General features: G+C 40.9%; 1 protein-coding gene across 1 annotated transcript; it reads right to left on the bottom strand.

The window, feature by feature from the left end:
- LOC124874970 (ubiquitin carboxyl-terminal hydrolase 31-like) lies at nt 1-27,969 on the bottom strand. Its single transcript, XM_047376688.1, has 16 exons — nt 23,599-27,969; nt 12,046-12,183; nt 11,848-11,936; nt 10,225-10,317; nt 9,898-10,033; nt 9,483-9,645; nt 8,518-8,698; nt 8,322-8,433; nt 8,141-8,235; nt 6,569-6,646; nt 6,319-6,448; nt 4,254-4,373; nt 3,955-4,180; nt 3,699-3,857; nt 3,076-3,228; nt 1-2,955 (listed from the first exon to the last, which is right to left on the bottom strand). Exons 1-16 carry the CDS (start codon nt 24,139-24,141, stop codon nt 1,457-1,459), a joined length of 3,915 nt encoding a protein of 1,304 aa, XP_047232644.1. The 5' UTR covers nt 24,142-27,969; the 3' UTR covers nt 1-1,456.
- Nucleotides 27,970-27,973: the final 4 nt, after the last annotated feature.

The raw sequence follows: 27,973 nt of genomic DNA, 5'->3' as shown, positions 1-27,973 counted from the left end.
TTCATTTGCAAGTGAGCGGATTTACTTTAAGAAGACAAATGAGCAATACTTATCATTCATACAAAACATGTATTACTTTGGAGGAATGTGCAAACAAAGCTTTAATAGAAGATGCCTTCCCATGCTCTCTGATGCAGGCATTTGGAGAACTCTAGTTACAAAGAAAAAACACATCCAAGAGTAGCACTTCTACATACTCAGTGAATCTGCTTGCATAGTTGGGTGCATGCATAAGCAATACATCATGCAACAACTGCCGTACACTTGGAGAACTATGAATTCTTCTCAGCCTGTGTTAACACAGTGGGTGCTGATCTACTCTCAAGCTAAAAATGTGCACAAGCTGTGATGTCAAATGTGATAACAGAGGATGTGCTGAATAAAACACACCATAGCGCTCTATGTACAAGTATGGTGTTCAGCGGAGACATCCCAGCTGTCTTTAAATGAGTTGTTCAGTTGCGTGTGAGGTGTTTTTTTCTCTATTCTTTACATTAACCCTGTGTTGATCTGAGAGGAATGTTCGGAGATGTCTGGCAGTCTGAAGAGGCCGATGCCTATGACAAACATGGGCATCTCAGGTCAGTTTCAGCAGCTAGCAGAGGTGGCAACAGGTGGGGAGATGTCTGAACAGCTTACAGGTTGCAACCAGTAAACGAAGCATTAAGAGCCACTGCCAACCCGGGTTTCCGATCGGTTAATGCCGGCAACACCTCTTCCCAGCCTCTCAAGGACAGATTTTTGACTGGACGTAAAAGAAATGGGTCTTAAAGGCTGCTGCAGAGTTTCTACACCAAAGAGCATATGTAAACAGTAGTTCAGGTTAAATAGGCTTAATTGTGTTTTACTTAAACTTACAGGTTCAGTGCTTAGTTAATGTCAATATATTTAATTACAAATTTCCCAACACCTGCATGTTAAACAATTTCGGGGAAATATTTCTAATGATTATCTGAGGCACTGATGTTTGTTGTTGACATATGGCTCTCAATACTGAAGGAGAGCAGTACAAAGTGATTTCAGAAAATTATTCACCGCTTCAGCATGTTGAAAATCTCCATAAACATCCTTTGGTGACGGAGCTGTCTATCTTTCATGTTGCTCAGTCATCGTATCTGCTTTCCATCTTATGCAAAGTCACTTTTTACTTTCAGTGCCAACTGAGATGTTCCTCTCCCAACAGTGCTACAGACAGAACAAGGCAATAATTTCCATACATGTCCATGCGTATTTACAATACAGTATAATATTCTTTAAAATTAATGCAATCCATACAAAGTGCTTTGTTTAAAACCCATTCCTAAATAAATTTGTAGGTAAGCGTCCTCTGTGGCAGCTGGTATTCCGTAAGCACTGGAAAGTTACGGGTGTTTTAAAAATGTCTGTCGGATGGCAAAAAAAAGAAAACACCTCAGAGCTGCACTAGAAAGATTCTCATCAGACCTTTGAAGTAACATCACTTGGATCTCTGGCTAGTTTGTGAGGAATTGATTGGAATTTTCCTGGACTGCAGTGTCTTTTTGGCCGGCTCTTTCTTCGAAGGGTCCTTTGTGACGGCTGAAGACTGGGTTTGTGCTTCTGGGAGCTTGGATTTTGTGGAGGGCAGCAGTGAATGTTTAGCTGCAACTGATACTTTAGAGGATTCCTTATCTTTGGCTGTAGTATGCTGTTCTGAACCTGCATTCTGAACTTTTTTGCTCACAGCACGCTGGGTTGCATCACCAGTACTTTCTTCTGGAATTGCTTTGACCTCTCCCACCCCTGATTTCCCACTCTCACCTGGTTTACGGTTCTCCTTGGGCCTCAGAGCAGTTTTGAAGAAGGACAGACCTTTGTCTTCTGTCTTGCTCGTCCCTCGAGGTCCCCTTGACGACGGAGCTGAACTAGTAGAGGAAACCCCTACACTTGAGGATCGGAGGCTAGCCATGGAGGAACTACTGCTTGAGCTCCGGCCTGCTGCCCTGTCCTCCACAGCTCTGCCGGGCCTACCTTCAGTTCTACTCGCAGCACTCAGCCTGGAGGAAGGAGCCCCATGGCTGACCTTTCTATCCGACAGTGCACTCGCCCGTGAAGATTCACGACTGGTGCTCCTGTCTGCTGCTTTAGTCCTTTCTCCAGCTGAGTTTTTCTCCCCGCCTTCTCTGTTTGATGTCCTCTTCTGAGGCTGTGAGCTCTGTAACCCTGAAGAACCACTCTTCCTCTGCTGTGCGTCAGGATGCAATGACTCTGCGCTTTGGGAAGATGTTTTCTTGGAAGGGGTTGCTGTTCTTGAAGAACCTCCCTTACTTGCTTTAGGTGGTCCAGTGCTTTTGTCCTTGGAGTCCAATGCAGATGCTGCACCCTTGGACTGCGTTCGAGACGGTGACTTGTTGATGGCTGGAGACGCCGGGGAAAGGGAGCTGGATGATGTTGAGGAAGTGGGAGGGCGTTTCCTGGGACTTCGTTCAGCTTCTAACCCAGTCTTGCCTGAGGTCCTTTTGATGCCAACACTTTCTGCACTCCCATTTCTTTGCTTCGCTTCCTTTGGGGCTATTCCATGTCGAGGACTAATCTGCTCAGCATGGTTGCTTTCCCCTGCTGGGTTCGAGTTCCTCTGTTCTGCCTGTACCACAGACTTGAAGCGCCCCTGCTCTATTAGCCTCTTAGTTCCCACATTGGTGTCCAAAGCAGCAAGGGCCGACTTCCCCCCCGACATTTTATCTGGCTTAGGTGAACCAGTGAAACACAAGGCTGTCGGCTGGATATCAACCACCTCTCCTATCCTCTCCAGAGTCGGTGAGGAATGGGACTCTAGGGAGAAGCGTGAGGGAGAGTTGGAACGGAGCTGGAGCTTAGCTGAGTGAGACCAGGGTGGTTTTGTGCCATTTTCACTCAGAACAAGAGGGCTGGCAATAGACGATCTTGAAGAGAAAGTTTGCCTCTGCATGCCTCTGACTGCTGGTCGGGTAGAAAGGCCTGCATGTTCAAAAGATAAACATTAATGTTTAGTTTATTAAGAAACTGGATGCTTGCTACCTTATAAGCAACAGAAATGTGCCAAAAGGAAGTCTGTGCTTTTCAGGGATTTCTCTTCACCATCATCCTCGCTCCGTTCACCGGTGAACTCAGCGGACTCTGAGAGAGACGCCAGAGAGGTGCGTCTTGAGGAACCAGACGAGGCCTGGCTGGGAGGACGGCTTCCCATCAGCCGACTTATCCAGTGCTCACACAGAGAGGAACTGGTGGAACCTAAAGGTCAATCAGGATGAAGTCATATAGAGCCAAGAAAAAAAGTACATATCAGTCAAATTTTTCAGAGTTTCAGAGTCAGAATTAAACATTTGTGCCGAAATTATTGAGCAAAATCTTTTCATTTAGCCATTATCTGTCATGAGTTTAAATTTGCAAATGTACTTTTGTTTATGTCCCATTTGGAAAAATTAATTTCAAGTCATGTTTGATCATTTTTTCTGGTGATAATTACATATTTTCATGTATTTTCCTCAACATTAAGTTATTCCACAATCTTTGTTCACCTCTACCAGATCTAAAAAAGTTGTTGCAGGAATTAGAACAATGTCATTATTTTTTTTTTGAGGTGTGTTTTATTTTCAAAGGTTAAACAAAAGATTTCCAATTCATGTCTTTGTTTAATTTTTATTTTTTTGCCACATAATAAAACAACTAGTCTAACTGCACAAGATCTAATTGGAAATTACCCCCAACAGAACTGTTGGCCGACCAGGATGGGATCGTTGCTCTTCTTTGATAAAACAGGATGTAACCAGTCTGCTTGCAGACCTCGTCTTCAGATATGGGATGAACATCACTATCATCGAAGCAATACCACTGTCCATCAATGGAGTTCTTACAGTAAGCTGTAAGGCACAGAGGAATACGTTTTTTTAAACACGACGAAGTGCTTTTATAAAAAGACATCAGTTTAAACCATCATAGTGATCTTGTCATGTCCACCTGTGTAATGTCCCCCCTGCATGGTCCCGTGATGGTTGCAGACTGCATACAGGTCATAAAGGTAGTCCTCAGGATCACGGCCCATGCCGTACGGCCTTCTCCACGGCGACCAGTGGGAGGGGAGACTCCAGCTGCTCTGGCTCCTCTTCACCATGTGCGGGGCCATGTCCATGCCTGTGAGCGGGAACCTCACCATGTTCTGCATCTTCACACGCCGATCCCCGTCCTGAGGCGGTGGCACATTTATATAGCATGAAGGGTGTCAAAAACATCAGTCTTTCATTCAGACATGTCTGTACCTGTCTGAAGCGCTTGAGGTGAAGAATGAGGATGTCTGGCAGTGTCCACAGACTCAGTTTGATGCTGCCCTGCTGAAGCTGCTTGCAGTGTGGACATCTCCATGCATCATCAGGGGCAAGCTGGAATTTATGGGAAATCTTTAGCAAATGACACGCTCTTAAATAACTGCTTTGATCGTTTTTCAGTCCCTTGAAAAACAATCAAAACCCTTTACTTTAGTGTATTTTATTGGCATTTTATGTGACAGACCAACACAAAGTTAGGTATTATGGTGAAAAGAAAATAATGGTTTTTCTCTTCCTAAAAACTCGACCACCTTCCCAATCCCTGCAAAATAAAGCCTCCCCTCAGCATGACGCTGCCATCACAAACATCTCCACAACTTTCTTCCTAACCGATTAGCTGTGTTCCTGGTCTTTGTGATGATGCTTGTTCAATAATTTTTTCTAATTATTTGAATTATGTGAGTTCTGAAGGCATTTAGGGGCTGATTACATCGGCATGCCACAAACCATGTTTCCTTTTCAGAATCAGAATCAGAAAAAAAAAAGCTTTATTGCCAAGTACGTTTTTGGACATACAAGGAATTTGTTTTGGCGTAGTCGGTGCAATACAGTACATTGGACTCGTCCGTGAAACTCCTTAAGTTTGCAGATGACACCACTGTCATTGGACTGATCCAGGACAGTGATGAGTCTGCATACAGACAGCAGGTGGATCGGCTGGTACACTGGTGCAGTCAGAACTACCTTGAACTCAATCCACTCAAGACTGTGGAAATGGTGGTGGACTTTCAGAGAACACCACCCCCATACACCCCCCTCACCATCCTCAACAACACTGTATTGGCCGTGGACCACTTCAGGTTCTTAGGAACCACCATCTCTGAGGACCTGAGATGGTCTTCACACATAGACACTGTTCGAAAGAAGGCCCAGCAGAGACTGTACTTCCTGAGGCAACTCAAGAACTTCAACCTTCCACAGGAGCTGCTGGTCATCTTCTACACTGCCATCATTCAGTCTGTCCTGTCTTCATCCATCTCAGTGTGGTTTGGATCATCCACCAAACAGGACAGGTCCAGACTGCAACGAATAATCAGGACTGCAGAGAGAATCATCAGGGCTGACCTTCCCTCCATCCAGGACTTATACAGGTCTAGGGTCAAGAAAAGAGCTGCTAAAATCTCTGCAGACCCCACACACCCTGCACATAAACTGTTTAGAGTTTTACCTTCAGGTGGCGCTACAGAGCACTGTTCACTAAAACCAGCTGCCACAGAGACAGTTTCTTCCCCCAGGCTGTTTCTCTGTTGAACTTTGTTGAACTGGCGACTGTGGCTCAGTAGGAAGAGTAGTCGTCTTGCAATCAGAAGGTTGTGGGTTCGATTCCAGCTTCCTCCTGCCATATGTCGATGTGCCCCTGGGCAAGGCACTTAACCTCTAGTTGCCTACCGATCTGCGTATCGGTGTATGAATGTGTGAGCGTTAGTGAGTGTGATTGGGTGAATGTGGCTCTAGTGTAAAGCGCTTTGAGCGGTCTTTATGACTTGAAAAGTGCTATATAAGTTCAATCCATTTACCAATAGAGTACAGAACAACAGCATACAGATGTTGCAAATGCACCTTTATATTAGATATGTGTACATTGTAAATTGTAAATTGTAAATTCTGTAATGCAAAAACAGAACAAAAGAGCAAAGTGTACCGGAGGCAAATTCCTTGTTTGTATGTACGAACTTGGCAATAAAGCTGATTCTGATTCTGAAATTAAACAATATAAACATATCAATATAATATAAATATATGTGCACAGTTTTAAGTGAGTGAGAGTAAATATAGAGCAGTATTGGGTGCGAGAGCAGTACAACAGTACTTTTCCTTCCATTTCCAGATTATGTCCTACTTTGGATTGTCCTGTTGTGTAAAATACACTGAAGCTTGCAGTTGTAACGTGACAAAATGTAAAAAAAAAAAAGAAGAAGGGCTATTGTGAGGCACTGTCTATAAGCAGTGGGATCAATGCTTCTGTCCCCACCAAATAACTGGGCCACCTTCAACCTACCTGCTCTTCTTTGGTGTATAGCTGTAAGCACTGGACCAGTGTGCAGGTCTGAGGCTGCAGATGCTGCTCCTTCACCTGGCGTACGCTCTCGGCATCTGGGATGTACTCATCCTCAGTTCTCTTGAACAGACTGTGGGCGTGGCACAGCAAGTCACAGAGGGACCGCACAGATCAGTCAGACACCTCACACACACACACACACACACACACATCTGCTCGATGCTTAATGAGGAGTGTGTTTGTCACTTACTAGTCTTTTGTCTCCTTGTCCCATTCAACAACAATTTTGACATGAGGCGGCCCACCTGGGCCACAGGACTTGAAAGCTCTGTTAGAAATTGGATCAAAAATGTAGTTTTCATGTTAGACAATAATGTAATAATAATAACACTGAATCATCCACACTAAATCGCACCCCAGCTGAAAATGTGTTAAATAATGAATACATTTATTAGTTTTACAATACCTTGATCTCACGTTGAAAAATGTAGGAAAAAAAAAAATTGTTCTAAGCAAAGACAGGCCCACATTAACCCCTTACTGCCTAAATTCACCCATGAAATAATTGTGGGTTTTTTTCTAATATGAGACTGTTTGTTTTCCATATGCTGGTCACTAAACATTCCCCACTATGAGACAAATAAAAGGATTATTCTATTCTATTGTCAACCAGACACTAAATAAATTAAAGATTATTAATTAGAGTGTTGCAATTACAGTAGATTTAAATAAATACTGTTTGCATTTATCCTAACTGGAGCTGTCGCAAACAAGGCTGGATGAAGACTGAAGATTATTTTTCCACCATGCGCAGTCAGGAGGATCATAAAGATGGTTAAAAAATCACCCTCTGTTACAGAACTAGAGCAAAGAGTATTATCTGGGGGTCATTGAGTCTTCATAACATCTATAGACACTATCTACATGCCAACCAGTTGTCCTACTATAACAAACGTAAACGTGTGGAGTTTGCTGAACTCTGCAGGGTCTTTGATTGGAACCATGAGCTTTGAGCTTTCCAGTAAAAAATACTCCAGGTGTGTTTGGCACAAAACAAATGATCAATATGTGGAAAAGCACCTCGTGCCCATTGTTAACTGTGTTGAAGCATCTATAATGCTCTGGGCCGGTTTGTCTTCCAAAGGTCCTTTAAACATTGTCAAAGAGCATGGTATCATAAACCCTTTGAAAAACGGGAAGATTTCTACTAAAGATCTGATGCCTCTGTCAGGAACTGATAATGGGTCGCCATTTGGTCTTTCGTCATATGTTTAGTTGCTCATACCATATAAGCAACTTAACACAGAAATTGTCTAATATACACAAAATTAACTGCTATCCAACAAAGGTTGGATGCCTTATTTACCAGGGATACCAGTGCTATCATTAATGGCATTTGAACAGTACTTTGCAAAGATTTGGAGCCGGCCCTCATTTGAATTGCATCCAAGTAGTCAGACTTGTAATGTTTTAAGGTCGTCTTAAACCAATAGTTTGTTTCAGTCTCACTGAAAGTCTTGCTGCTGTAACTCCTGCCCTGTACAGTATGTAACGCTCTAATTGCGCTAAACATTTACTTCAGACAGATGTCAAGGTTATTCCCATAGCATCAGAGGTTCCAATGTTATTTTTATCATTTGAAATTTAAAACAAATCCACGGAACAACCTTAAAGGTCTACGTGGTCTTAAAGGAAAACCTGTTAAATCAGTGTATCCATTTGACATCTCAGGAGACATTCAAACACTTCTTAATCTTTTCCAAGTAATGCACGTCCTTTAAGAATAGTGATGCTGCCCCCTTGTGGCGATGCAAGGCATTACCTTTCCACAGAGGGATGGCAGAGGGGCTGCTCCTCTTGAGGCAGTAGGTATGTGATTCCCACCACTCCCACCACACGTAAAGTGAAGGGCCCCACCTACAGGCAATCAAAGATATGACAACATTAATGGAGCACAAACACATGGCTACAAGATTATTAGTGTGCACAATAAGGAGATTTACCTGCACAATGGCACCAGGACGCAAAAGATGCCTCATCTTCTCCAAAATCTCAGTCTGCAGTGTGTCCCATGTTACTGTACGCTCCAGATAGAGAATAAAGGGATTCCCAAACCTGCGGGAATCATAAAAACAACCACGTTTAAATGCTTGGGGTTTATTGGTTGAACATTTTATGCAGAGGTGATAAATAAAATACCTGCGTCCCTGCTGTCCAGCGCAAGCTCTGTTGCACACCAATAGCACGATCTTCTCAGCCTGTCCGCTGTTCTTATTGGGACTCTGAGGTGGTGTTGTGGGCTCTTGTATTTGCGTGGAGATCCTGTTGTTATCCGTACCGTACTTCAGGCTGTTCTGATTGAGATTTGCATGCGGGCTCCCTGAAACAAGCACACAAGAGTCTGCACTGTAGAAAATATTTCATTTTAAAACCCTGACTGACTTATAAAGTGCTTCAGGGAAAATCTAACATTTTTTTTTAAGAAAAGCTGTTAATTTCACTAATAGCTCCATCTCCAATTTCACCTCAACTCTTTCAACTACAACAAGATGAAGAGGTACAGTGCCTTTGTTGAACTTTTCCACATTTTGTCACAAGATAGACACCAACTTTAAGGTATTTCATTGGGATAGTATGCGACCTCTGCACTATGTTTGGCAGAAAACACATCAGCCTGACCACACCGTCCCCCCAGGGATACACGGTGGTGAACGCATAATGCTTTGGGGATGCTTTTCTTCAGCAAGGACAAGGCATCTGGTCAGAGTAGGTGGGAAGATGGTTGGAGGTGAATACAGGTTAATTCTGCCAAATAAAACTTAAGACTGGGGTGGTGGTTCACCTTCCTGCAGGACAGCATCCCTAAACATACAGCCAGAGGTACGAAGGAATGCCTTAGATCAAAACTAAATGTTCAAACGGCCCAAAGTCCAGACCTACATCTAAGTGAGAACCATTATAAGACTTTAAAATTGTTGTTCGGTGGGTGGCTGAGTAAAAATGCAGGGCAAACTTTTCAGATTAATGTTTGTATGAAAAATCTTGCTATGCACCACATAAAATCCCACGAATCCATACAAATGTGTGGTGACAATATGTGATCAAATTCAAGGGGTGTAAATACTTTTTTAACAGTACTATAAACTAAGTTCAGAGAAATGCACCTGTCGTTGTACCGCCTCGCTTAGATCGGATCTGCTCTGGTCTGAATAGCTCGGGCGTCTCAAAAGCAAAGATGGAGTCGCTTTCCTGAATAATCTCAAGGTCTTCATCGTCGTCACAGAAGGAGCGATGAAAGCCATCAAAGTACATTTCAGTGAGGACAATCTGCACAGAAACAGGAGACAAAAACAGCGTGTGGGCTGATCAAAAATTAGTCATGCACAAAATATGAAAGCTGGCAAAAGAGGTGCAGTCACCAATAATACATCAAACACCACAGGATGTCTAATAATAACATCTAATCCTCTACATAACACATTTCTTCATCACCCAGTTCTCCTTCAGCAGCACATATTTCTGTAATCCTCTTATTTTGGACAAAATACTGGCCGTAAAGTGGCCTAAATGAGGCAGTACCTGTTGCGCGGGGATTTTGGTCTCCTGTGCCACAGCGTGCCTGAGTCTGGACACGGTGCCAGAGAGAGGCACGGCCACCCCGACTCGCATACAGTGCGAACACTTTCCTTGGTACACCACCGTCACATACAGAGGTCTGCAAAAGAGACAGGCCCGTTTGTTTTTAAACCACGGCTCAAGTGATGTTCCAAGGCTTCGTCTAATTTTAGCCTTGCCCTGTGACGTATCTGCTGGATTTGACAATCCTTCAAGGTTAAGATCAGCCTGTCTCGTTTTGGCTCCTGCTGTTATTTTCTTAATCAGAAGTCAAATGCAGAGTCACCTTACCGTGTGTGAGGTACTGGGATTGGCAGTGAGATGCAGAGGAAAGGATCAAACGTGTTACTCTGTTTCTGGCAGTGAGGACAAGTTAGGGAAGACCTAAACAGACAAAAAGGAGAACCGAGACATATTCAGTCAACTTTATCAATGCAGACCATCTCTGGCTGCCACACTCACAAATTAGTTGACATTTATTTTTACAAATAAGTATTTTTAAGTCTCTCTTTCTGTTCTTTTTCCTCAGTTGGTATCAGAATAATGATGTTAGCCCCTTTGACCGCTAAATTTCTCTGTTCCTCGTTATGTAATAGACTTTGGATCAACAGTATATCCCAATCGACACACAGTTGCTCAACCACATTGAGAAGAGGAACCTGTCAGAAACAAAGCAACATAAGTTTTTTTTTTTTGTTTGTTTAATTTGGTTTAGTTCTACACAAAAGGTTAAATAATGAATGTAGCCAAACTACATCATAACATTTTACTCAGATAACTGTGATCTAGGACTTTAGGCAGCAAATTGTATTAAGATTGATACTTAAGGCACTAAGAAGCACCCGGTTAACAATCATCAGAGGAGCTACAGCTAAGCACAAAACAATTAAACGCCTGGCAGATTTCGGTTTATTGTAATCTTTTCATTTTACCAACATGTTTCATCTGACTGGAAACCAGAGTCCTGAGTCAGGCTGGTGACGACAGGGAGGCCTTGATACCCCAAAGACTTGGAGCTCATCACCCAAAAAATATCATTCTACGAAGGGTTTGAATGCTGAAATGCCAGTAAATATCTTTACATTGGTTATTGAGAAGGGTATTAATAATTGTTTTTATTAAAATGCAAATAAAAAGAGACAATTTTTGTTTGATTATTTTTAGAGAGGCCTGTCTCATTTTCTACCAAACAAACAAGTATTCTGGTTGAATGAATCAGATTTCATTTTAGTATTCTAGTTTCAGATCCTCCACCATACTTAACAGTGGGAATAAGGTGGTTTTCTGTTTATTTTTTCACGCCAAACTCATCTGCAGGTTTTTATTTTTTTGCAGAAGAGCTCAATTTTGGTCTCATCTGACCAAAGCATGCTGTTCCAGTTATAGTCCGTTTTCCTGATATGCCCCCCAAGCAGCTTGCTGATAGGTAAATGTCATCTAATGGTTACCATGGGAACTTGGTGACCTGCAATATGCCACTCTCTGATGCAGTTCTCTATCAGCGAGTTCTGGAGATAAACCAGGTCCTCGTTCAGCCTTGTGTGTCACAGTTCAGGTTGTTGCAAACTTCTTCATAATGACTCTGTCCGAGTTTTGGTGAGTAAGTTTTGACCTGCAGCTATTTCTGTACCTACGTAGATCAACACACATCTGCTTTACCTGAGCGCCATGTTGGCATGGCCTCAGGAGGTTACTGATAACTAAACAAAGTTCAAAAAGTACAGAATTGAATCAAATAAATGGTTCAGTACTTTTATTGGAAATTGTTGGGGTCCAAATAATTGTTCTACTGGAGATTTAGTTTTTTTATTTTTATTATTATACTGAAATTAAGGCTGGATTTATCTAAATATTGTGCTATATGAAGAGTGCTATTCAATAAATAGTAAGTGTGACGAGAAGTAAGAATTTTACCTGTATTGAGCCTGAAACAGCTCCTGTACAAAAGAGCCAGGTGCTGGTAGCGGAGATCCTTCAGGGACTGGTTCTGCCTCTACTGGAGGCTGATGAGACAAGGCAGAAAACGTTCATACAATTCTCTGTAACACTGACAGTAAAATACAAAATACAGGGCATTTGTAACATTTAAATACTGACTGAACTTCTGTTCACCTTTCTGGGGGGTCTGCTGTCAGGGTGGACGATTTGGTTGAGGTCTTCGTGAACTCTGTCAAGCAGCCAGAGGAGGAACTCCTGGGCATCGTGTTGGGAGCTTCCTCTGAACTGAAGGGCGCTCTTCGACACCACATTCTGCAGACGACATTAGAAGAAACAACCCGGGACTCAGAGAAGCTAATTTGCTGGTCTGTGACTACCACTTGGGCTCCTCTGAAATTGTGCCATCATGAAATATTCAGCATGTGTGACCGGGCACAACCTCAAAGGTCAGCAGAGCTACAGCGTGGCGCTGAGAAGAAGGCTTTTAAAGGAAAGACTCTGGATTGAAGCTTCACCTTAAACAACAGCAGTGTGTACTCCACAGAGCCGCCCAGGCTGGCCGTGTGAGCAGAGGTTAAAGTCACCTCTCCTCACTCTGCCTATCAAATGTCAAAATATGAGAAGTAAGCAATGATTGTGTTTGCAAGCTCTCCTCTAGGATGATCCTCCTCATTTTTGAGATAAAAACAAATAACTGAGAGAGTCTCAGCAGGACAGACCAGCCTTACATCTGTGGCATTAAAGAAAAGGTCTGTTGGTTACAGATGATCACAGTAGAAAACATATTGTAATATAAATATATTATTTATGAGCAGTTGCGTAAAAACACAAAAAAGAATTAACCTCAGCTTTAAATGCAATGCTGAATCAATAAGTGCTGTTCTTACAAAATTATTCATATCCTTCAAACTTTTTTACATGAGGTCAGGATTTTAGGTATTCAGAAAGTTTTATGAATAAAAATCTAAAAATGTTGGCATGCATTTGTATCCAGCCCCCTATACTATGATACCCCCAAATAAAATCTTGTGCAACCAACTGCCTTCAGTAGTCTTCTAATTAGTAAACAGTCCAGATGTGTGGAATTGAATCTGAGTATAAATGCAGATGTTCTCTGAAGGGTTGTTAGAGAACATTAGAGAACAAACAGCATCATGAAGACCAAGGAACCCAGAAGACAGGTCAAAGCAGGGTTTGGTTATAAAACAACAACCCAACTTTGAACATCTCCAGAGCCCTGTTTGCCCCATCATCTGATCATGGATGTTACTATGAAACATGGTGGAAACATCATGGTGTGGATATTCTTTTCTTCAGCAGGGACAGGGGTAAAACCACGCATCACTTTGCTACCATTTCATAAGTAAACGCTATTTACGCACTACTTTTAGTCGGTCGGTCAGAGACAATCCCAATGAAACACAGAAATTTCTAGTTGTAACATGAGAACATTTTTTAAAAGGTTAAAGAGGTGTGAATACTTTTGCAAGTCACAGTTCTAATATCGAAACCCACCAACAATCCAATTCTATCATCTGGTAGACCCGAAAGGTTCGTAAGTCCAGAGTGGGACAAGCCTGAAGAACAGAAATTCAAACACGCTCAGAAGAGAGCTAGACTGATGTAATTATATTTCACCTTTCACGTTTTGGACCGATCATGAATGGGTTTGGATTCATCTCCAGCTTATCATTAATGATGTCTGTAAAAATCATGTGGATTTACTAAAGTTCACCCAGTTAAGTTTGTTAGATGCAACATGGATGGTATATTTTAGTCCCAGTACTTAGAAGATATTGCAAACTAAGTTTCAAACCAGACTTTTCCATTTAGCTCTCCATATTCACTGCCTCTCCCTCTAATAACAATGATCTATATCCAATCAGACTGTTTGTACCCTGGCTGGCAACCAAGACAGAAATAAGACGAAAAAATGGCCAAAAATAGAAAGACTGTCTAAAATAAAGCTGATGTTCAATTGCCCTTTTTAATTTAGCTTCTCTTCTGAGCTTTTTCAGGCTTTTAAAGGAAACCAGGCTGAAAGAGAAACATCCATGATGTACAGGCATGTGTGTGTGACAGGCAACGTCTAAAATGCAGTTTTAAAGTGATGTTATCTGCGTCTCTGAGACATGGCTGAATAAAATAACTAGCCTGTTTAAAGAAAATCTGCCAGTCTTTGGAAATTGACCCTTATTGTATTGTTATAATTTATTTTCTTCTAAAAAAGCTGCAAGATTATGAAAAAAAAAAAATGTGTCCTTCTTCAGTTTAAAAAATGTCTCATTGGAGACGTTTTCAGATTTTCTAGAGAAGAGTATTTTACTTCTCCAGCCCAGACCTAAATCAATCCCTCCTTATCTTTATCTTTGTCAGCTCCACATCATGCTCCAATCACAGCACAGATAATGATGCTGTTCAGAGGACATTTTAGCTCACAATTCCTGTAAGGTAAAATTAATAAACTTGGTGCTCAATAGCTTTAGCTTCAGCAGAAACCTTGTTTAAAGAGAGGTGCAGTGGTGTCCAAGCTGCGGCCTGGGGGCCATTTACAGCCCTCTGAATGATTTTGTGTGGCCCCTGACTACAGTTAGAGGATGATACAGATTAGACCTGGCTTCACAGGTGGTTGATGCAGATGGACACTTTTCTAAATTTTGATGGGAAAGATTTTTACCAGCAAATTAAAACTTAAGATTGCATTTTAAATAAAAACATTTTGTGGCCCTTGAGTACTTTCAACTTGAAACGTTTGGTGCACATGGCAAAATGTTTGGACACCCATGGATTAAAAATGTACCCAGACCTAATTTAGATGAGTCAATAGACTGTGATTTATACCTGTATATTTTGTCTTGGTTTAGACAAAGTAAAATCGCCTGGTCTTAAAGTGGTCTAAGCTTAGACTTAAAATTACAAGGTCCATAAGGGGAGGATGTTGGCCATGTGCTGTGTGTTTGGTCATGTGACAGTGTTAGTGATGCAAAGCAGGACTGTTGGATCTTGAACTGAAGCAGAGAAGCAATTTCAGCGGTATAGTCGTTTTTTTTCATGGTGAACTATATATAATATTGTTAAATATCGGTAATCTGCCATAACAGCACCATTATTATCGGATATATTGATATCGTCAAAATTTTTCGTATTGATGCATGATACTTTTTTCCATACCCAGTTTTAGTTTTCATTGTTTATCCAGACTTGGAAAATGATCAAATCCCAGACTTTTCCATCCTTTCAATGCTCCATAGGAACTCAGTATGTAGCTCTAGACCAGGCCTACATTGGACTTAACACTAACTTGTGTCTAAATGAGGTCCACATGTAACCTCAATGTTGAAATCTGATGTGCTGCTGACTTGGATCATTTATTTATTTATTCCTACATCATATTTTGTCCTTTATAGTGACATTCTTTAAATTCCCATCCCCATATAACAGTATAATAAAAACCCTTCAAATTTCTATGATGACATTGACTTTTTCTGGGTTATTACAAGGTTAAAAATGTACCAGGAGACTTTTGGTTTGACAAAACCATGTTCTCTAAATCTGAAGATGAGTAGATTTCTTCCAATCAACCTAATAGTCTATTATCTAATGTTTTCATGCAGCAGTTTACCAAGAATTAACTGGTTTGAGATAAGAGCAATGATTTGCCAACCAGAGCAAAAACTGGTGTCCATATGGAAAGTCATAAAAGTAGTAGTATGATTTTTTAACACACTTATTACAAGCTTTTAAGATAATCAGTTGGAAGAAAAAGGTTGTTTTTTTTGCAGAGTGTAACTAGAAGATGCCACCCCACAGTGATGCAGTAATTCATGCAAAAGGAGCCCAGAACATAATCATCAACATGAACAGAAATACAAGCTTGAAAGCTCTGAATGTAAGTAGAGTCTATGCAATAACTGAATTTCACTCTTTGGGCTGAATTATTAAAACACAAACTTTTCAGTGATATTCTGATTATTTCCCTCTGCACGTGTTCTTGCAGAACCAGCCAAAGGCACAAGCAAGCTCAGCCGCTGCTTATGGCCCCCCAAGCTATTAGTGGGCTCCCATAAATGTCACGCTGGGGTTTTGGGGTGGACCAAAGCGCAGACAAGAGCTTGGCAGCAGCATTGTTGGATGGATGTGAAGACTTGTTATCACTCATGTAAAAACTTTGTGCTGTAATGCACCTGCACTCTGCTGTGTATCATGCTCTGGTATGCAGTCCTCCCTGTGTGTGTGGGATTCCATTATCTATTTGCACACACACACACACACCAGAGGCCCGTGAGAATCAGCCTCCTTTCAGTCTCTCACACACACACACACCCTGTCTGAGTTGTCTGTTGAACTGTGTTTGGACCACAGCATATAAATAAAGAGATAGGGTGTCAAAACTTTGTAGTTGCGCTGCAAAGTGGGCTACCCTTGTCACAAGTAAAACTGACTCTGTATCGTTCTTACCTCTGAGTTGACTAAATAATACCTAACATAACTTGGTCCTTCGAAACCGGAGATTATAAGAACTAAACTGATCTTATTTTTCTTTGCAGTGACTGGCGGATCTCCGGGAACAGCCTGACGTCGAGTTAAACGCTGCCGCACAGCTGCACCTAGGCCTGGTGGCTGAAAGTCCCGGTGTGTGACATTCGCATCTGGCCGGTGGGTTATCGTCTTGCTCAACGCCGGGTGACTCTGGGGGTCCGACAGAGTCACCTAGAAGTCAACTCCGAGGTGAGATAGCTTTAAAATACAGTACATGAGATAAGAGTAAGCGCTATATAAATAAAAGAAGAAAAGTACTTAAAAGTCGTTTGGTAGTGTGTCGCCGTAAGGACACTGCATTGGGAAGGTTTTATTTCGCCGCAAAGAAATAGCGATAAATTTAGGTTGGATCTCGCCGCAAGGAGATCAGAAACAATGTTGCATAATAAGGGAGCTCATAAACTAAGCTAGGTCGACCATACATATTGCTGAAGGGACATAAATATGTTAAAATACTAACTGTGTGACTGTGTTGTGTGTGTATGGAGGAATGAGCATTTTAATAGAATCATAGCAGGATTCTGCTAGTCCTGTGTTTTATTTTGCCCAGATTAAAACTACATACTGGTGACTTTGGAGATTAAGGTCGGATTTCATTCCGGAAAATTAACACCGCTGCTACTAGTCGCAGTAGAAGGCCGTGTTAATGTCCTCTCCTTAAAGTCTCATGCCAGTGACCTTTTATCTGGGACATTCATACTACAATTAAACTAACATAAAACATAATGGGGAAGAAACAAAGTAAACTAATTGACTTAGAAGGGGATGTAGAGTTTATGGAGAACTATGTAAAAGGAGCAGGTATGATCTGTCATAGATGGAATAAAAAACATGGTTTCTTGGGTAAACTAAATATTAACGATATCTTAAAAATTACAAGGGGATTTAAAATTAGAAATAATGAAAACCAAAAAGAGACAAAAGAAAGAACAAAGGAAGGTTGAATATAAACTCTCAGAAAAATGGTTGGAACAGAGCAAGCTGAGAGACATACAGAGGTAGGATAAGAGGGAGAAGCGAAAAGAAAAGTTAACAGCTGCAGTTTTGGTGCGGCCAGAGGAGGAGACTACAGCTGCCTTCAGACAGCAGAGGCGTCAGCCTCCAAGAGCGCAGCCGCCTGCTACACAGGCAGTGATACAGCGTGAGGAGGAGGAAGAAGGCGTAGCCGCAGCACCTCCTCAAACCCCCGAGAAAAAGCCAGATAAATCAAGCAACCCTTTTAAAACAGAAATATGTACACGATGGCATAAAAAATATGGATTTTCAGGTAAATTAATTATCACTGAAATCCTAAAACTACACGGGGATCTTAAACTGGAGATTATGCATTCAAAAGATTCAAGAGACAATAAAAAACCTTGCCAGATTATAATTTCAAAGGGGACCTTTCAGTCCCTGAGTGCACACAGTTGATAAACAGATTAAAACAAAAAGATGAATAAAAAAAAACAACAAGAGCAGCCTTTAACTGACATAGCCATAATACTGAGGCCTTAAGAAAAGCACAGAGAAAAAACTTTCAGCTTAACTGAAAACAAATAAGGGGGGTGGACCGCCACCCATCCCAGTTTAGAATACCAAGGTAGCCCCAAATTATAATGGTGTTATACTACTAACAATACCATGATAAAATGCAAAAAAGATTCATTTTACAGGGAAATAATTCCATATTTGGCTCAGATTGTGTGCATTCTTGATTCTCTCCTCTTTGAGAGAAGTTAAATTTCAGCTCTGTGAAACGACCTTGACAAAGAGATGCAGCTGCCTGAAAACAAAGATTAAACATCTGCAAACAGCAGAAGCCTGTCTCTGCAGAAACGTCTGATAAAGATTGTAACTCTACCTTGCATGTGTCAAACTCAAGGTCCGCGGGCCAAAAGCAGACCCCAGAAGTTCAGTGATTCTCTAGAAGTAGAGCCTTTTAATATGGTGATTGTGTGCTTGAATGTTATTTTGTCAATCAATAAGCAGTTTTGTCTACATTCTGCCACAATCTGCCTTTTGAAAATGTTTTGAATCTTTCTCTTTATGTCTAAAAAAGAGGAATTGGCTAAAGTCTGCAGATACAAAATGAACCTGGATTGAAGCTCTAACTATGTTTATTTAATCTGAGATCTTCTCCAAATGCAACAGTATATGTCAGTCTACATGAGATACTAACAACTTCACCTACTGGTATAATATAAAGATCTGATTGAATATGTGAAACAAATAATGATGAACGTTTTTCAACAGGTGATGCTCATCCAGGAGGAAGACAGTGTTCCTAGGAAATGCAGCTCATTCATTAACAATCAATTTTTCTCCTATAGGTGGAAGTTTTGCTGACTAATCATAGGCTGGATCTATGAAACATTATGTGCACAGAACAAATGACCAAGGTTCTGACTGACTTATGAACCTCACTGACCAGACAATGATAATATGACACCCAACAGACAACACCTTTAAGGTGGACCCCACTAAGACCACCTTATTGATTCTTGGTGAATAAAAAAAAGAATTGAAGCGTTTAAAACAGACCTTGTGGAAACAAAAGGGGTTATGAGGAAACAATGTGCATTTTAAGAATAATAGAAGTCAAATTATGTTCAAATTTTTGCAAATAAAAATTACTCTGACAGAGAAATAAGTAAATAGTGTGTGAATGTGTGTGAATGGGAATGACTGATTTCATTGTAATACATCTTTGAGGGACTTTAAAAGCACTAATAAAGGTCTGATGTTCTGATGATCTTTGCCAAACTTATATCTTTATAAGGTTTCCAGAATCTTTTCCAAAAAATCATATAAAAATGGTAAAGGTTCTACCTGTATTAAAAATACTGATAACCATAAGAAAGTTCATAGACCCGTCTTCAATTTTTCACAATTCTTTTACAAACAGGGTATTTAAACTTTTATGTGGCCAAATGTCTGTGTTTGACTTTCTGTTTTTGTGAAATAAATGTCTGTTTCATGTTATGTGACAATTAGAGTCCTCAACATACCATAATAATATTAGGTCAGTTCTCTATGGTAAAACAAAAAGATTTTAACAGACGTTTAGACTTTTTCCAGTCAGGTTCAAAATGATCGAATTACAGTCAAACTTAACATAAGATGAAATAAACCTTAACAGAATTACTGGACTGGACTGAAATAGAGAAAACTTCAGTTAATTGAAACAAACTTACTTGAACTAAATACAAAGCTGACTGAAACTGTACGGTGTATCTATAAAACAGGGTAAGATAAAGTAAGATTATAAGATATAATATGCCCTTCATTTTTTGTGTTCATCAGTGAGTGCGTTTTTATTTTTATTTTTAATAAGAACTAAACCAAGCATTATTTATAATAATAGCAACTACCAAAAATATTGATCTCATTTTTAAATGTAATAAGGACTTACTTTATAAAAAAAAGATAAAATAAAGTCCCCAATAAAATAAAATATGATAAAAAAGAATAATAAGAATTTGGAAAAACAGAGGCTTTAAACCTCTGCAGGAACAGCACTGACACTGTCAAAGGTAGATCCTAATACAGGAATCTAGAAGCTCATTCTGGCGTGGATAGTCAAAGTCCATCCAAGGATACATTTAGATGAGGCAGAGGGACAAATACTTACTATATACACGGACAGCCAATACGTCTTCGGATCAGTACATCACCACGCAAATATTTGGCAAAATAGAGGTTTTAAAACATCAGGAACAGAATTAACACATTTTAATCTTTTGAAAAGATTATTATCGGCAATACAGCTACCTGGTAAAATAGCACTCTGTAAATGTAAAGCTCACCAAACAGATTCTAGCACGGAAACAAAGGGGAAAACTTTTGCAGACATAACTGCAAAGAAAGCTGCAACAGAACCCCTAAACACTAAAAATGTCTGACCTGCTATTTATAGACACAGACGTGCTGAAAGACGCCGAACAGTCAGCACCCAAGACAGAAATAAAGGCCTGGCTAAAGAGAGGAGCACAGAGAAAAGATGACATCTATCAGATAGAAGATAAACCAATCCTCCCAAAAAATGTATACAACACAGCGTCTACAGTGACACATTGGGAAGACCCACGTGTCAAGGGGGGAATATGTCACATCTGGTAAAGCATTAATGCTACACTATAAATTTTTCTGACTATTCAAAGAATTTTTGCAGATCATGCATAATTTGTTGCAAACACAGGGGAAGAAATATTGCCTAGTTGTAATAGATGAACCTAGTGACACATTTCTTCCCCACATATGGTATCCCACAGATTATAAGGTCAGATAATGGAACTCATTTTGTAAATAAATTAATAGAACTAAGTTCTAAAGCATTAGGGTTTCAGTTAAAGATTAAGGAAAACAATGGAAGAAACAGGGAGGCCATGGCCCGAATGCCTATCCCTGGTTAATTATGGATGAGAATAACTCCAAATCAAACTGGTCTTACTCCATTTGCCACCTACTGTACATCATTGTATAACTCCACCCACTATATTCTGAGTCTGAGATCACATGACACCAAGTCGCTGATCTAAATTTGTATTCTCAAAGAAATAGTACATGGCAGACCGTTTTCTGTGCCCTCTGACATGAATGAAATAGAGAAAGCACAACAGGAAACTTCATTAGCTGAGTGGATGAATAAAATGTTGCAGACAAAAGAAACACAAATGTCCAGTGGTCTGCCGATAATCTCTGCTCCTATCCCACAGAACGACCTGAGGCCTGGAGACCTGCTCCTGATTAAGACACTCCACAGGAAGGATTGGAGCACTCCTCGGTGGAAAGGGCCGTTTCAAGTGCTCCTGACAACGCCCACAGCTCTGAAAATAGCAGAGAGGCCTTCCTGGATCCACAAGAGCCACTGTAAGCCAGTTTTGCCGTTACAGGAGCCAGATCAACCGACGGGGTAGCAGAGGAAGCCTGGGTACAAAGGGACTGGAGGACCCATAGGGCCCAGCAGCTCAAACCAGTGAAGAAAACAGCTGATCTGCGCCCAACTTATAAAATGGCTCTCTGTAACATGTGGACAGGACTAATAAGCCTGAGCTTAATTCTGGTAGCAGGACTCTTTCTCTGTGTAAAGCAGGATCCACAGGAGGTGATACCGCACCAGAAGAGATGGACATCAGACGGGACCCATCTCAGAACACTGACGGAAGAACATGACGCACATCCATTCCTACAGAATTTCTGGTATCGTTCATGGTGGCATATGCAACACTGAACTAGGTAGAAATGCACGAAAATGAAGGGGACAATTATGATGACATGTTGTAAATAAATCACATCGAAAGCCTGAGTGTACTCATACATTGTATTTCATAAAATGACCTTACAGCAGAAAATCAAAAGAAGTTGTTGCTTAAGTGAAATGAGAAAAAGTACAATGATGACATAAACAGGGCAGATTTTTTAATTCCTTTATTATGTTTCACTGTTTTCATTGAGTATTATTCTTTTATTTTATGTTTTCAAATATAATCAACATTTAACTTTTAATGGTCGCCGAGGCCGTATGAGTATTTCCCACAAAATATAATCTGTTTACCGTCCGTGGGTTTTCGCTCATACAAAGTATTTTTCTTATTCGTTTTTATAATAAATGTTTTTACTTGTGATAAAAGGAGGGACTGTTGGATGGGTGCGAGGACTTGTTATCACTCATGTAAAAACTTTGTGCTGTAATGCACCTGCACTCTGCTGTGTATCGTGCTCTGGTATGCAGTCCTCCCTGTGTGTGTGGGATTCCGTTATCTATTAGCACACACACACACACACCAGAGGCCCGTGAGAATCAGCCTCCTTTCAGTCTCTCACACAGTCTCTCACACACACAAACTGTCTGTTGAACTGTGTTTGGACCTCAGCATATAAATAAAGAGATAGGGTGTCAAAACTTTGTAGTTGCACTGCAAAGTGGGCTACCATTGTTACAAGTAAAACTGACTCTGTATCGTTCTTACCTCTGAGTTGACTGAATAATACCTAACAAGCATTTTGAATCGGACTTCAGCTTTCTTCAAAGATTACAAACGTAGCAAATATCGCTGCAGGTACAAGCATGAGACAAAACCAAAAACTTACTTGAGTACACACTGCAGGACCATAGCAAGAACTGAACTTAACCAGTGGTTGTGATCGGAAGAACCAGCGACACACAATGAAACAAAACCAACTAATATACCGAGGGAGACAAAGGCAGGTAATCAAAGGAACTAAGAACAGCTGTGACAAGGAGGCAGGGAGACAGAGGGAGCAGGTGGAACTAATGCATAGATTAAAACATGGCGAAGGGACTAATTAACAATAAAGAGAAACACAGACCAAGCAAACCTATAGACAAAGATAAATAATCAAATGAAGCATAAGAAACTACAATAACCATGAACTAAAGGAAATAGAAGAACAACAACAACCTAAGACCTGGCAACCTAAATATTAACAAAGAACCCAGATTACAAAAGTAAATAAACCTAAAACCACACTGATGGAAACAAGCAGAGAACATGAGGACTAGAATAAATACAAACAAAATGTAAACACTAACTAAAGCTGACCAAACAGGAGGGAGAACTAGAACTATAGAAACTAAACATAAAGAACCAAGCTAAAAAGGAACTACAACTATAAAACAATCATGCTGAATTTGATTTGACCGTTTCAGCCTAGATAAATAAAAAAATGTTACAACTGATTAAAATTTATATTTAAGATTTTAAGGAATTTGCACGTTTAATTTGTAAAAGTGCAAAGAAAAATCTTCATTGGTTGTTTTGCTGACATAGTTAGAACTGATGCTATGAGTTGAATCTTTTCTTTGTGTTTGTGTCCTGTTAGTTCATAAATACATCCCAGCAAACAATTACCAATTATCCTTGACTGCTTCTAAGCTCAGCTAATTAAACTTACAAAATTACATCAAATCTGTTTTGAAATGCTGTTAGTGGTAGTGATTGTTTGAACAGGAAGATGGGCCCCAAACTAAATTCTGCTGAAGGCCCCATTTAACATTGGGCCAGCCCTGTGTTCTTGGTATTATTTGAAAGGCATTTTAATATTGTCAAATGAAACCCTTTTGTCTTGCCAACTCCTGGAAATATTTATCAACACTATTATTGCCAGTGCCCCTCCCCCAGCACTCCTTTGCAAACTTTCTGGAAACGCCCCTGCATTTTGTGTGTGACCTCCTAGAAAGTTTACCTTAAAGTCTCTGCTGTGCTGAGGTGTGTACTCGAAGGTCCAGAGAGCCCGGACCAGCCCGGACAGCTGTTCCGTCACCTCCCCTGCCTCCTGCTGCTGCTGGCTGCCCCACTTCTTCTGCACCAGACCCCCGTTGGGCTTCGGCTTTTCGCTGTCGCCGCTGCTCGCCTCTCCCCCCCGGAACTGCTCCAGGGCCAGGTACTCCGCGAAGAGCTCCGTGTTGCTCAGGCACTGCAGGATGGCGTTCATGAAGCAGGTGTTGCCGTGGTTCTTGAGTCCAGCGACACCCGGCACCTTGTCCCCGAAGGGGAACCCCCCGCAGTCGCTGTCGTCAGACGGGACGGACCCTCCGGTGGTGCTCGGTATCAAAGCCGCCTCGTCCTTCTCGTCGTCGGCGGCCTGCTCATCGGTTCCGAAGTGAGAGAGAGTGGACAGGGTCCGGAGGACTCTGTTCATGAAGCTCCCCACGGAGCGGACCGAGCTCCTCCGGAACAGCTTCTTGCTGAAGGACTTCTTCTCCTTGTTGCTGACCACTTTGGACATGATGGTTCTCCCTGCGGTTGCGCCTTATTTGCAGAAAGGGTTCCCCACTATATGCTCACAACATCTGGTCTCCACCGCCGCGCACAGTGACAGCTCCATCACTTTGTTCTGGACGAGGCCCGGGCATATTTCACAGAAACGTAAAGGCTCAGCAGTTCTGGAGAATCAGATCACATACGAACCCAGCGGAGAACCGAATCAGCCCACTTGCAGCGCCGCGCCGGATCGCATAAACAGCCCACTATCGGGGTAGTTCGTGTTAAAGGCAGGGCTCGTCCCGCACCAGAAAGCAGCCATCAGCATCTCCAGCTGATAAATAAGCTCCGGTGCCATTATTGAGGCAGCACATCAGCGCGTTGAGGAGGACAGCTGGAGTTTCTGTCGGACATAAACATCTAAACCAGCCTCAATTAGGGCTGAGAGCGCCGAGCGGAACGCCTCATAATTTATTAAACCGCAGCTCCACCCTGGTAAAGGGGGACTATTTCCCCCGTCTTCATTTCCATCATTGTTTCTTTTTAATTACAGTTTAGGAAACATTTACCTAAATGACCTCCTCAGCGCTCAGAGGAGCTCTGCCAAACTAGGGAAGCCCCAGACCAGAGCGACACAGCCCGCCGCTCCCTGCCGTGTTGCCGCGGAGAAGCATCGCTTCTCCGGCCAGATATGGAGATTGGTGGCCTTGTCCCCATCCGAAAGTTGTCCCCCTTTCCCCCTTTCCTTCCAAAAAATTGTCTTCGTTTAAATGTGCCTTATTTCCGCCTCCGGATGGGCTTCATTGCGAGGCCGCTGCTCCCCGTCTCCATCATCAATTGTAGCCACAGATACTGCAGGCAGGCAGGGCGGTGACGGCTGACGTCAGGCCCAAACACTGGTCCATGTTGGAGGAGAGCAGGTACAGCAGCATGTGATGCTGATGATGCTCCATCCTCATGGCCAGAGCAGCAGCCGGCTGGTGTCAGTGGGAGAACACCAGAACATCCGGATCTCCTCGCTTACAGAAAATGATTCTGGGATAAACATCAGTCTGTCTCATACATAACATCCAGGTCTCCATCTTTGAGTCATTTTATAAAACAATTGCATTTTAGAGAGCTCTATTCTACGTATGGAAGCCCATTTCTGCTACCTTGATATTAAAATTAAAATAATTGTTATGAGATGCTTTCTAATAATTATGAGAAATTATAATTAGTAGATTTTATCTCGTAATTAAAGTCTCATGTTTAAGCTATCTAACAACAATGAGATATTATTTCATAAATATAAATGATAAATAAATATTCCAAGAGTCAAGTCAAAATTATTAGAGAGCAAAGTTATTATATACGATAATATCCCACAACTATGGCATAGCTAAGTCATAATTAGGAGGTGATTTATTCATAATAATAAGAAAGTATCTTATAATCATAAGTTAGCTAACTGTTAGATAGCAAAGTCATAATTATGAGATTGCCCAGATTTTATAAACAGCTGACTCATAACCATGAGTCATCATTAGCAGATATTGTCTCATATTGATTTATTTAATTCCATTTTTTTCTCGTTTTTGCATCAAATTTACAGAAATTGTCACCCATGTGTAGGAAACTGTAAATTATGGACCACTGGACTTATTACTGGACTGGTCTTATTTTGTAGAGTGTGTGTTTGTAAAAGGAGAACTGATGCCATCTATAACAGCAGTGCTCACGTCTTTTATTACATGTAGCACCAGGATAGTTTTAGTTTGTTGTGTTATGCCTTAACAACAAAGAAAAGAAACAAAATCCTATGCTCTCTCTGCATGCCTGGTTGAAGATTGCCTTTTAATTATGTGCTCTATTTTTACTCAGAAGTTGAAGTTTTGAGTTTGTTCAATCAACAATTAGTTCTGTTAAAGTCAGAATTCCAATCATTTCTTACCAGCTCCAACTCAAAATCCAATATGGCTGCCGTGCCTTTAACAACAAAAAGACAATGTAAAAATATATTTTCTTGCACTCTTGGCAGTTTTCATAATAATAAAAAAAAACTATTTTACTCAAGTGCTATACAATTTTATATTTAAAAGTACAAAATGCAGAGAAATACAATTTTATTCCCCTGTTTTGCTAATAGTAGTTACCCTGGTCACTGAGAATATAAATTAGTCAATGGTTTTCAAGCTTGGAACAAGGTCAAGTTGGATGTAGTTCCCAGATCTAACTTCAGATGAAGATGGTCTCCACCAGCACTTGATCCTGGTTCACTGTGGTCCACCACAGGGAGTTCTTGACATTATTTCCACTTTACTACACTTGTGAGACGTTTCTGATGAACCATTGTGCTTGAACAACTCATCTTTTTTGATGTTGGCACTTATTAGCTCTTCGTAAAACATTTATATCAAATGAACTAAAGCCGTAAATTAGAAACTGTTCATTCAAATTTAACAACTTTCGAAAATAAAAATGAATAAATTCTTGATCAAAAACCTTTAAAACGCTGATGTTTCTTCCTTGTTAGTTGTTGTGTTAGAGTGAAGTATTCTTTTTTTTTTTCCTCACTTAAATGTTTCAGACCACTGAACACATTTTAATATAAGACAAAGACAGCCAGAGTAACTCTAAAAAGCTATGATTTCATTTATTAAGGAAAAATCTACCCATACCAACCTTGTCCTATGTGAAAAAAATAATTGAAATGAATAAATGAATGAATAACTGGTTGTTTTACCCTTTGCAGCAACAACTGACATCAAGTGTTTTGGGTCTTTAACATCACTGTGGTACCAACCGTGGCCTGCTTGTCATTGCAGAACGGTTTAAATTGAGACACACTGGATGGTTTTTGAGCATGGACATCCTGTTTAAGTTCATGTCACAGCATCTCAATCAGATAGAAATCCAGACTTTGATTAGGCCACTCTGAAATTTTCATTTGTTTTTTTCCCCTCTTTTTAGCACTTCAGAGGTGGACTTGCTGGTGTGCTTTTAATAATTTGTTCTACTACCTAAGCCAACTACGCACGAGTTTAAGGTCTTGAACGGATGGCTGGAGATTCTCCTTCAGGATTTTATGCTACAGAACAGAATTTATGGTTCCATCAGATAGCAGAAGCTGTCCGTCCTACAGCAGACGCAGACCTTCACACCACCATGTCCTAGTTTCTAGAACATAGAACATCTAGTTCTAGTTTACGCCAGATATGACAGGGTGGACACCTTCCAAAAATGAAACTCAAGATTTTTTCTAAAGTCTTGAGGATCATCGAAGTGTTTTTTGGTAGATGTGAGACGGGCCTTTATGTTCTTTTGGGTCATAGATTACGATGAAACTCTCGCGTGGAGGTCAGTTTTTTTTTTTCTGTTTGTTGAATCCTGAAATCCAACCTTAACTGAGGCTTAAGGCCTGCAGAGCTAAATATGTTCTCCTTGGTTCTTTTGAGACCTCCTGGATGAGTGGTCCATTGTGATAGGCCAACCACTTCCAGGATGGTTCATCACTGTTCCAAGTTTCCCCATTTGTAGATGGTGGATCTCACTGTGTTTGTTTGCTGGTATCCTAAAGCCTTAAAAGTTGGTTTGTACCCCTTTCCAGGCTGAAACATATCAATGACTTTGTATCTCAGTTCTTGAGATCAGAGTATGATGTGTTGCTTTTTGAGCTCTACTTCATATCGTCAGAAAGATTCGATTTAAGTGATATCTTGATTTTACAGGCCACGGGCCGCGCCGTGGTGACTGAAATTGAATTAAAAACATGGTTTATCACATTAATCCATGATTAACAAGATGGGCAATTAGATTTTCACAAAGGGCCAGGTGGGCTGGGGAAGCCTTTTCCCCTTAATGATCAAAAAAGCAAA

The sequence above is a fragment of the Girardinichthys multiradiatus genome, chromosome 10, assembly GCF_021462225.1.
Source record: "Girardinichthys multiradiatus isolate DD_20200921_A chromosome 10, DD_fGirMul_XY1, whole genome shotgun sequence".
Taxonomy (NCBI): Eukaryota; Metazoa; Chordata; class Actinopteri; order Cyprinodontiformes; family Goodeidae; genus Girardinichthys; species Girardinichthys multiradiatus.
Note: the sequence above shows the minus strand (reverse complement) of the source record. Positions and strands in the feature narration are given on the sequence as shown.

What these genes read in the sequence shown, in the direction of transcription:
- LOC124874970 (XM_047376688.1), bottom strand. Translation starts at nt 24,141, where the DNA reads ATGTCCAAAGTGGTCAGCAACAAGGAGAAGAAGTCCTTCAGCAAGAAG. An exon ending in ATCCCAGTACCTCACACACG is followed by an intron (nt 10,034 to 10,224) that starts GTAAGGTGACTC and finishes TCTCTTTTGCAG; the next exon opens with ACCTCTGTATGTGACGGTGG. An exon ending in GCAGGGGGGACATTACACAG is followed by an intron (nt 3,858 to 3,954) that starts GTGGACATGACA and finishes TGTGCCTTACAG; the next exon opens with CTTACTGTAAGAACTCCATT.